The sequence below is a fragment of the Palaemon carinicauda genome, chromosome 28 (genome assembly GCF_036898095.1).
Source record: "Palaemon carinicauda isolate YSFRI2023 chromosome 28, ASM3689809v2, whole genome shotgun sequence".
NCBI classification, from domain to species: Eukaryota; Metazoa; Arthropoda; class Malacostraca; order Decapoda; family Palaemonidae; genus Palaemon; species Palaemon carinicauda.
This window is the reverse complement of record NC_090752.1, coordinates 47,972,333-47,984,929: the sequence shown is the minus strand read 5'-3', so window position 1 is coordinate 47,984,929 and position 12,597 is coordinate 47,972,333. Positions and strand designations below refer to the sequence as shown.

The 12,597-nt window shown below is 33.4% G+C and overlaps 1 protein-coding gene across 1 annotated transcript in view; it reads left to right on the top strand.

Annotated features, from left to right (window-relative positions):
- LOC137621804 (protein FAM200B-like) overlaps positions 1-10,609 on the top strand; it is a 105,328-nt gene extending 94,719 nt beyond the window's left edge. The window contains exon 3 of the mRNA XM_068352311.1: positions 10,455-10,609. Within this exon, the coding sequence (XP_068208412.1) occupies positions 10,455-10,609 (155 nt within the window). The remainder of the gene's footprint in view (positions 1-10,454) is intronic.
- Positions 10,610-12,597: the final 1,988 nt, after the last annotated feature.

Below are 12,597 nucleotides of genomic sequence, written 5' to 3'. Positions count from 1 at the left end.
GAACTTCGGCGAATATTTCTTCGGACCGTTGAAACAGATATTTTTTTTCCAGCGACTTGGGCGCAAGGTAGGTGGTAATCTTGTTTATTTTACGGCTTGGCATTGGAGAGGAAGGACAACATGTGAATTACAGTAGAGCTTGGAAGAACAGAAAAGGGCCAACACAAATAAGTTTGTGGTATGAAATTTTCGATTCACAAATCAACTTCGCTTTGATCGCGTGAGTAGAGCTTAAATTGCAGAGAAGCTTAAGGCTTTTGACATCCCCATAATTAATTAGGCTATCAATTAACCTATTTATGTATCGATCAACTAATTATTTTAGTTTTTAATGAGCTAATCAGTACGTTATTAGGTTAGTCACTAAAAAGCAACGTATGAACAGAAGAGTGAGGAAGCTACTCAAACTTCAAGCTATAACAATACTCTTTTTTTTTATATGAACAGGTCGACGTTGTTGCTACGGAACAATGCCCTTGGGTCCTTCTCTCTGGTTACGGTTCACTTCCCTTTTGCCTACACATACACCGAATAGTCTGGCCTATTCTTTTCATATTCTCCTCTGTCCTCATACACCTGACAACACTTAGATTACCAAACAATTCTTCACCCAAGGGGTTAACTACTGCACTGTAATTGTTCAGTGGCCATTTTCCTCGTGGTAAGGGTAGAAGAGACTATAGCTATGGTAAACAGCTCTTCTAGGAGAAGGACACTCCAAAATTAAACCATTGTTCTCTGGCCGTGGATAGTGCCATAACCTCTGTACTATGATCTTCCACTGTCTTGGGTTAGAGTTCTCTTGCTTGAGGGTACACTTGGGCACATTATTTTATCTTATTTCTCTTTCTCTTGTTTTGTTAAAGTTTTCATAGTTCAAATAGGAAATATTTATTTTAAATGTTGTTTTTTCTTTTAAAATATTTCATTTTTCCTTATTCCCTTTCCTCACTGGGCTATTTTCCCTGTTGGAGCCCCTGAGCTTATATCATCTTGCTTTTCTAACTACGGTTGTAGCTCAGCAAGTGATAATAATAATAATAATAATAATAATAATAATAATAATAATAATAATAATGATATTGGCATAAGGCCAGTGTCATCTAATGGCGACAGTAATATGATACGAATACGTAAATCTCATTTATGTCTCTGTGCAGTATGAATGAATCAGTTATCTTTCTTTTAATATTTCAAATAGCTCTAAACCAAATAGCTATGTCCCAATGAGGTCCGGTGGCAAGTCACTAGAACTTCAGTTTTTTGGGTTCGAAACTGAAGCTAGTATCATAAAGTTAATTCCCCCTTGGGTCTCTGATCCCGAGGTAGGGAGAATCTAGATATTAGGAAATATTTGTGGTTTATATGAATATATGTATAAACACGTTTGAATGTGAAAAAATATCACGCACACACACTCACACATACAGACAAGTGTATATATATATGTATATATAAATATATATATATATATATATATATATATATATATATACAGTATATATATATATATATATATATATATATATATATATATATATATATATATATATATATATATACAGTGCATACACTATATATATACATATATATACACATATATATATATATATATATATATATATATATATATATATATATATATATAGCGTGTGTATATACATATACGTGTGTTAACAATATGTGTGTGCGTCTTAGCCTACTATATATATATATATATATATATATATATATATATATATATATATATATATATATATATATATATATATATATATATACACACACACACAATTTCTTTGTCCATTCTTATTTTTTCTTTAATTTTTTGTTTATGTTTGTGATATTTTTGCCCGTATCTCACTAGAATTTTATTTCCCAATTCTTCTCTCAGGAAACTTGCTTAACAAGTTAATGATTGTCTTCATTATAAGAAATAATAATAATTTCATAGATGCAAATAAATTCGCTCGTCATTTTAACCCAGTGTACATTAATCTGCTTTGAGAAAGAAACAATAACATTAATGATATTTCTTTAAGAGGATGGGGCTGTTGGGAAGAGCAAGAGAGCTTTCATTCCGTCCATTCTTTAAGTTACTGAATCATTATCATTATTATTATTACTTGCTAAGCTACAACCTTAGTTGGAAAAGCAGGATGCTATAAGCCCAGGGGCCTCAACAGGGAAAATAGCCCCGTGAGGAAAGGAAACAAGGAGAAATTAAATATTTTAAGAACAGTTACAACATTGAATTAAATAGTTCCTGTATAAACTATAAAAAACTTTAACAAAAAGAGAAAGAGAAATAAGATAAAATAGTGTGCCTGAGTGTACCCTCAAGCAAGAGAACTCTAACCCAAGACAGTGTATGACCATGGTACAGAGGCTATGGCACTACTCAAGACTAGAGAACAATGGTTTGATTTTGGAGTGTCTTTCTCCAAGAAGAGCTGCTTACCATAGCTAAAGAGTCTCTTCTACCCTTACCAAGAAGAAAGTAGCCACTGAACAATTACAGTGCAGTAGTTAACCCCTTGGGTGAAGAAGAATTATTTGGTAATCTTTGTGTTCTAAGGTGTATGAGGACAAAGGAGAATATGTAAAGAATAGGCCAGAATATTCAGTGTATGTGTAGGCAAATGGAAAGTGAACCGTAACCAGAGAGAAGGATCCAATGTAGTACTGTCTGGCCAGTCAAAGGATTCCTTAACTCTCTAGCGGTAGTGTCTCAACTGGTGGCTGGTGCCCTGGCCAACCTACTACCTGAATAAAACCAGTGTGCAAAAAACTTACGTGGCACTAACAATTACGTATAGCCTACACATAAATAATGTTCATCAGTAACATATTATTATTATTATTATTATTATTATTATTATTATTATTATTATTATTATTTGATAGGCTACAACCCTAGTTAGAAAATCAGGATGCTATAAGGGCAAGGACTCCAACAGGAAAAAATAGCCCGGTGAGGAAAGGCAATAAATAAACTACAAGAGAAGTATCGAACAATTCAAATAAAATATTCTAAGAACAGTAACAACATTAAAATAATCTTTCATATATAAACTATAAAATAAACAAGAGAAACATAAATAACATAGAAAAGTATACTTAGTGCCATTTTTTCGAGCATTTCTCATTCTCATGCATCAAAGGCAGTAGAGATTTGTTAAATAAAACTAGCAAGTCATTTCATTCTGTCACCTTTGGTCGTTCATTTGAATAACTTAATTCATATTAAAACATCCAAATCATTCAATCTTCTCGATAATTTATCATCCTTGAAATTCTTTAAGTAACCAAATTAAGTCAAAACACTGACTCATCTCATAAGTGAGACTTACAGCTTTACCTTACAGATTTACATATCTTATTCCGTCAATCATTCTACCCTTCTATGTAAATATTCAGGTGTCAAATCCGTAAAGGATATTAGTTTTAGTGTCCACATAAATATGCAAAAAAAAACTCGACACATATTAATTTATAACCTCTGATTTACTGTAACCGAGCGAATCATACCACAGACTGAAATCTAGGTCCAAAGAGAACCTCAAGTAGAGAGAGAGAACAGGTGTAGGTAGTATGATGAAACACGTCTGTATTTCAGAAGTGTCCTCAAGGTTTCCCAAGGGCAACATTTCTGAGCACCTGGGTTGTGGAGTGTTTTGTTTACTCTGTTGTCTAGTGTCAGTATCTGATCTTTGCCTCTTTTTATTCCTGTTAACGTTCTACTGCTGCGCTATTCCCCCCACGAACTTTGTTTACGTCGCTTCTGTACCGGTATCTGATCTTCTATATCTGTCGTTGGAGCTTGGGTCCATTAGTTTTCTCTATTTTTACCAGTATTGACGTTGTTGATTTCAAAATCATTATTATTATTATTATTATTATTATTATTATTATTATTATTATTATTATTATTACTAGCTAAGTTAATATTATTATTATTATTATTATTATTATTATTATTATTATTAGAGTTCTGTTGCTTGAGGGTACACTCGGGAACACTATTCTATCTTATTTCTCTTCCACTTGTTTTGTTAAAGTTTTTATGGTTTATATAGGAAATATTTATTTCAATGTTTACTGTTCTTTAAATATTTCATTTTTCCTGTTCCCTTTCCTCACTAGGCTATTTTCCCTGTTGGAGCCCCCGGGTTTATAGCATCCTGCTTTTCCAACTAGGGTTGCGGCTTAGCAAGTACTAATGATATTATTATTATTATTATTATTATTATTGTAATAATATCCCACATTTACCCAAATTGATATTATTATTATTATTATTATTATCATTATTATTATTATTAAAGTAATAATATCCTACATTTACTCAAATTTATCTTGAAAAATATGAAGCCGATATCATCTTGCCAAACAAAATTCAAATGAATAAAAATCTTGCATAACAAATAACAGAACCAAGAAGAAAATGAATGTTTTTATAAAAAAGTAAAGAGAAAATCAAGTGAAAATATGTGCGTGAGAAATACATTCTTCTTATTTTGTGCATGACGCCAATATTCTGTTAAAATCAATCAATAAAATGCAACTATGATAAAAGCTGTTGAAATCGTTGTACGTTGTAAAGTGTTCTTTTTATATATTTCACAAAGTGGTTGTACGCCTGCAAAAAAAGAAAAAATTGGAGGCCTATGTATTTTATTCAAGGAATATTTCTATCTATTGGCCTTCATTTAATCTCTTATAAAATTCAATTTACATTTTAATTATTGCATAAGCGTAATATATTTATATATATATATATATATATATATATATATATATATATATATAGATATATATATATATATATATATATATACTGTGTATATATATATATATATATATATATATATATATATATATATATATATATACTGTATATATATATACATATATATATATATATATATATATATATATATATATATATATATATATATATATATTTACATACATATATGCCCACATACGCGCACACACTCACACACACACACACACACACACACACACACACATATATATATATATACATATATATATATATATATATATATATATATATATATATTATATCTGGTATTGTATTTTTCCTTTGCTTATTTTCATCGTTATTTTTAAACAGAGTCTTTTAAATGAAATTCCGCGGGCAGTTTTACTTTTTCTTTTTATCATTTTCCGTTTCCATATTTCTCTTTGTTGGTCTGATGTTCTTTTAGGCTGACGCAATAAAAGGCATTATAAAAAGCATTGCTTTTATTCAAAGCCCATAAGGTGACATTTGGTCGGATTTTTCACTTTAATATCTTGCCGCGTATGAATGTCTATAGGTTTTATAACACGAACGCTTACCAGCTCATATATATATATATATATATATATATATATATATATATATATATATATATATATATATATATATATAATTTCATAACTGCATACATACGTGGAAAAGTTCCTAAACAAGACCAAGGAAAACTATCGGGAACACAAAAACCTAATTAAGAAACGATTGAAAATGAGGGCAAAATCGAAGAGAGGTGAAGTAGTATTAGCAGAACTTTCTAAAAGAACAACAAAACTAAAAGGCCAAGACATTCGTAAACACAATCAGACCAAAATGAAGGAAAGACTAAAATATGGAAGAAGCTTCAAGTTGATATAAAGAAAACAGATGTTTGCTTTACAGGATGAAAATTTAAATATTATCAATAAAAGAGATGGAGTGATACAACTTGCAAAGGATTTATATACAATCCTATAGAATAGTGATAAAGGAAATAAATTTGTCAATAGAAATAATGAAGCACCTGAGTCGGTACCAAAAGTAACAGTAGAAGAAGTAAAGAAAGTATTTAAAAGCATGAAAAGGGGCAAAGCAGCAGGAGAAGATGGCCGAACAATTTATTTGATAATAGATGGAGGAGATTTCATAACAATAAAACTGGCTGAACTTTACACAAAATGTTTGCAAGAATGCTCTATACCTACAGGTTTGAAAAACTTTATTATTATATTAATTCATAAAAAGAGAAACACAAAAGACCTGAAAATTATCGTCCAATAAGTTTTCTCTCAGTAATACATAAAATATGTAAAAAGATCATATTAGGCCGAATTGAAAAACAACTAGACTTTAATCAACCAAGAGAGCAGACAGATTTTAGAGGTGGCTATTCTACAACTGATCATTTCCATGTAATTACCAAGCTAGTGTAAAAAATCAACAGAGTATGACAAACCACAATGTATAGCATTTATAAAATATGAGAGAGCTTTAATATGGCCAATACAGCAATCCTAAAACTACAAAAAGATAGTGAAAAAATTGTCATTAAGAAAGGAGTTAGACAGGTAGACCCATCTCTCCTAGAATATTCACACCGGTCTTAAAAGAAGTTTTTACGAATTTTGATTGGGAAAATATAGGAATTAACTATAATAGGGAATACCTTAACAACGTAAGATTTGCGGATATCATAGTTCTATTTAGTGAATCGTGGGAGGAATTGCAAAAGAGGATAGAAATTTAAATAGAGAAAACATAAATGTAAGGCTGAAAATGAATATGAGCAAACCATAAATAAGATTTAATGAAAATGTAGAATGACAACAAATAAGGGTTATGAACGAACCTCTAGGGATTATCAATTAATATGCATACTTAGGACAGAAATAAGTATTTCCTCAGGACATAACACCGAAATTAAAATAAGGGTAAGCATGGAATGGAGAGCTTTTGACAAACAAAATGAGATTATGAAAAATAAAATCACATTTTCTCTTAAAAGAAAAGTATTTAATGAGATGGCTATAGCATTATTAACTATGCGCCATGCGGGCTGTGGTGGCCTGTTGGTAAAGTCCTTGTCTAGTAATCGCTAGACAGGGGTAGAGTCCAACTCAAACTCGTAAGTTCTTTTGATCGCTGCAACTTCACCATCGTTGTGAGTTAAGGATGGGGGTTTGGGGGAGCCTATAGGTCTATCTGCTGAGTCATCAGCAACCATTGCCTGGTCCTCCTTGATCCTAGCTAGGGTGGAGAGGAGGCTTGGGCGCTGATCAGATGTATTATATGGTCACTCATTAGGGCATTGTCCTACTTGATAGAGCAATGTCACTGTTCCTTGCATCTTCCATTCATGAGCGGCCTTTAAACCTTTAAACCTTTAAACTTGGAGCCTTAATAAAGTCTTAGAACATAAGCTAGTTGTAACTCAAAGAGCCATGGAAAGAATAATGATGGAAATAACACCAAGAAACCGAAAAAAAGAACAATTAGAGACAGTAAAAAATCAATGTGAATGCGAGAGCAAACTAAAGTAGAGGATACTTTAACAAGTAAGAAAAAGAAATGGACGTGATTAGGACATATAATGAGAATGATAAATAATAGATAGACAAAAAGAATAACATTGTGGGCCTCTAGAGATTGCAGACAAAGCTTGGGGAAGAAAAAGGAGACGATGGATAGACGAGCTAAACACATTTGCAGGCATAGACTGACAATGAAAAAATCATAAACAGACGGGAGAGGAAGGACACGTCTGAGGCCTCTCTCCTGCATTGAACTACTATCTACGGCTGCTGCTGCTGCTACTGATGATATATACACACACACACTCTCTCTCACACACACACACACACATATATATATATATATATATATATATATATATATATATATATATATATATATATATATATATGAGAGGATAAAAGGTCTCTGTGGCACAAAAACTGACATATTGAGGAATGTGGGAGTACGGAAGTGTTGAAATGAAGGTTCTGTTCTGAAGAATGTACGATTTTATTTGTAGCCAGTAGTTATTAAAAAAGGAAGGCCCAGAGACGGTGGGAGAGATGTATTTAACAATTATTGGAGAGGAAGAGGGGATTTCGGTGTAAAGAAAGAGAGAGAATGCGAGTATATGGCGCAGTATGTGTGGTGAAGGGGTTAGGGGGTTCGACACACTGTTAATGAACATTCTGTGCAAGTGTGAAGGGACTCCTATTGTGGAAATATCACAGCACCGGAGTTTGTCCTCGACTCAGAAGAAAAAAAAAATGAATGTGATAGGGACTGTTGAGTCGTTCTTCCCTTGGTAGAGTACACACGAGCACACACACATATGTTTACATACATACACAATACATAAATACATACATACATACACACACACACACACACACACATATGTTTACATACATACACAATACATAAATACATACTCACACACACACACACATATATATATATATATATATATATATATATATATATATATATATATATATATATATATTCAATTCCAGAAAAGGTTTGTCGAAGTGAAGAGGAACAATTTTATCAAAGGAAGACAGAAACGATGAGAATAATACGAACATCGCCAAATACAAAGAGCTCTTTAAGTCAAGTAATAAACCTCTCTTGTTTGAAGCTTTGAATGAACAGATCACGCTTGTCCAATATTTCCTGTTTTCGTTTATATCTTCTCTTGGTCTATTTTTATTTTCTTCCCTTCCAATTGTGTCCTCCCTAGTCAATTATTTTATTGATTTTTCTATCGTTTTTGCTATTACAACTACAGCATGACTCGGAACTTTAGAGAATATCATTCTAAGAGGCTCTGAAACTTAGGCCTAGGTCTATTACATAGCCACAAGCTTCCTAAACGATGGTTAGGGGACAGTAGGGGCTAAGTACTAACCAGATCCAGACTGTCACATAAAAAGGGTTTATTAAAGTAGTTTTGAGTAAATTATTCGGTTATTTGGTAAACCAGAATTTACACCATCTGTGTAAGATCTAAGATCTCATGATATTTGCTGGTTACGTATTACGGCACTAGAAGAGTTGGAAGACTCAGGCCTACATGGGTGGGGACTATGAAACGTGAGGCAGGAGGTGATGAATGGAAAGATATTGAATTAAAAGCTCAAGATAGAGACGACTGGCGAAATCTAAGTGAGACTCTTTATGTCAATAGGCGTAAGAGGTGATGATGTTATGATAAAGAAACTTCACATTGTCGTAATGGTACAGCAAACGCTATTAATGGTTGCTTGACAGTGCTGTGTTTAACTTCTTTTCACGCAGGTTTTCAGTATTATTTCGGACTAAATCATTATCAGTCGGCAGCATTTTCTTACCGTTTCACATATTAAACAAAGAATATGTATAATTTTTCATTGCCCTATCGAAACTATGAGATAAATTTTCGATTACTGGCTATGGGTCTAATCACGATCTCTGTAACGTACCTTCCGTGCCCAAGCCCCAGATGATACTTTGATCTTAGTAATTTGATTGGTAATAATGTCCATTCAGCAGATCTTAACCGGTTATAGTACTGGGATGCTAGATAAAGTACTACATAAAGTTTTAGAAAGTAGGCTACCATGAATGTGAAAAGGGCAAGTTGTTTACATCCATAATAAGTGGAAAATCATTAATTACCTTCCTACGAATCATACACGTGCTAGCAGCCTCAAAAATAATATTTACTAACATTTCTTTAGAAAAAAAAATATTAAGGTTCACTAATGATGTTCAGTTGGAATACGTCTCTCCATCGTCCTAGTTTACCTCATAATTACAGCATTCGCGGGGTGATTTTGAAAACAGTCCCACGAAAGCAGGTGTTGAGGAAGGTTGGAGGTTCGATAGCTCCTTTGAGACTTACTTTGCAGTTATTAATACTTCAGTGCTCTTCTTCTGTACAGTTTACAGTTGCAGATACTTCAAAAACTAATAAGTACGTTTATTTACTTTACCCGACCGTCAGCCACCACCTCACCCATTTGAAAATGATGAATCAACCGACGCCCGAGTCCCGACAACCATAAATAAGGTTAGTAACAGGAACAAGTTTCCCCAAAGTGGTTTACCTATTTCCTTATCTTCATGAGGATTTGATCGTGTTAGCGGCTATTTGGATGCGTATTGTTTCGTATTTTACAGTAACAATAGATATTTCCAAAAGAGGCATGTTGCGCTATTGTGATTAATGTTGTGTGAATCAAATGTTGAAACTACAATAGGCCCATAGTATCATATGTCATGATTTTAAAAAGGTTTCCGCTGTCTTTGTTTTCTTATAATTGCTCTTGTAAGTACCTGTTTTGTCATTATTTTGTCAGTGAATGATATTATGTATTATGAATTCGGTTTACAGTAACAGAGGTGTAATGGAACGACTCAAGCCCAAGTTCCATAGGTCTACGTTTTATTTTGTTTCAGTTGCAGGGGCTCGATGATGTAATGAGACTCCTAAAGGTGTCCTATTGCAAAACTTTATTTAAGACATTGCATATATTGTGTGGAACATAAAAAGGAGTTGAATTTTTCATACCATTATTGGTTTTTATATGACCGATTGATTTTTTTTACGTATTTCTATATCGAATGTTTATACTTGATTTTTTTTAACTAGTGTTTCGCGATAGCACAAAAATGTATTCGTATTTAGTCGAAAAGGAACAAATATTAACTAGTCAAGTGTATATAAAAATATCCATTTCCGATAGTTTCACCTTAATGCAATTTGATATAGACACTTATGCTCCCAAAGCTATAACTCATAATTAATAGGCTACACGCCATATGTGTTGTAAGACTGGAGATTGATATAAAAATAAATAAGGAAAATTTGTTATGGGATATGAACAAACTGAATATGGAGAATACAAGTGTAAAGATTGTTTGGGAAAATATGATATTCAGTAGATAAATACAAAAGAGTAGCAGTGACCCTTGTGTGTTTCTTTTCCAGTCTTCTTTGTTGAGAAAGGTTTAATTTAACACACACACACACACACACACACACACACACACACACACACACACACACATATATATATATATATATATATATATATATATATATATATATATATATATATATATATATAGTATGTGTGTGTTGGTTGTATTACAACAACGTTTTCACGAAGCCTGAGACTGTAAAGCGTTTATTCATTATCCCGAGTGAAAGATATTTGAGTGGCTAATCAGAAACAACTTCTTCATCCATAACGGAAATGATAAATCTTGAGTTGCGCAAGCCCGGGGTTTAGCCAGGGGAGATTATTTCTCAATATCCCTCTTTAGAAATGGAAAAGCCTAAGGTTTTGTCCATTTTTTAAAAATAGCGATAGAAAGGTAAGACTACTCTATTCCTTAAAAAGTTTATTTTGATTTGCCCGCGCTCACGTTGTGGTAATATCAATACTAATGGCAATGAGAGACAAACTTTGCTGCGTGCCTGTAAAGATCAAATTAGACTTTGTTAGGGTTGTGATGGCCTAATGGAATCGTCCCTACCTGGTGATCGCCAGATAGGGGTTCGAGTCACGCTCAAACTCGTTAGTTCCTCTGGTCGCTTAAGCCTCTCCATCCTTGAGAGCTAAGGATGGAGGTTTAGGGGAGCTTATAGGTCTATCTGCTGAGTCATCAGCAGCCATTGCCTGACCTCTCCTTGGTCCTAGCTTGGCTGTAGAGGGGCCTTGGTCGCTTATCATATATGGTCCATCTCTATGGCATTGTCCTGCTTGCCAGGGCAATGTCTCTGTCTCTTGCCTCTGCCATTCATCAGCGGCCTATAGGGCATAGTTTACTGAACAAATATGGTTATTTAAGCTCTCTCATATAAGACTAGTCTTGCCGTTCTATCCAAATTTTGAAAAAATAAAAAAGACAAAATCTTAGGCTTTACCATTTCTTATGGGGGATATTGAGAAATAAACTCCCCTGAGTTGTGTATTCTGTTTAGCCATTCAAATACCTTGCACTAAATCATCATCATCATCTCCTCCTACGCCTATTGACGCAAAGGGCCTCGGTTAGATTTCGCCAGTCGTCTCTATCTTGAGGTTTCAATTCAGTATTTATCCATTCATCATCTACTTCGCGCTTCACAGTCCCCAGTCTTGTAGGCCTGGGTCTAGTTCTTGTTCTTAACATATATGAATAAACCCTTTACAACTCCCCGACTAAGTGAGGTCGCATTCAAATAGTCGTATGCATGAATATGAAAATTTCACATTTTCACATAACCTTGCACAATTATTTTAAAAGTGATTTTATGAATTTAGCAAAATACATTTGTACCTTTTCTAATAATTTATAAAAGAAAAGTTTTTTTTTTCTGTGTGTTCCAGATCAAGAATTTTTACCTTTTTTTTTGGAGGGGGGGGGGGGGGGTGGTTGCTGTCGGTGGCATTTTCACCCTAACTTCACTTCCCTCAACAAAGGGGTTAAACTCTACAGACAAAAAGAGCGTCGCTTGTTAGCAGAGTCTATTAGAATTTTTCACAACCTGCTCCTATGCATTAATCGCTGAAATGTTATTGTGACTTTTCATTTGATTTTTAAAAAAATGTTAGCGTACTTTTGGAATAGTCGGTTTTGTCTCTGGTGATGAAATTGGAGAAGGTTGCTTTTTGCTTCACTTTCCATTTGCAACCGGGTATTTATAGGTTGTTTGTTTTGTTACTCTGGGGGGAGAGCAGTCACCAAGACTGAGACAAAATAGCCAAACATATTTTCCAGCCATTCAGGGGTAGAACAAGACGGAT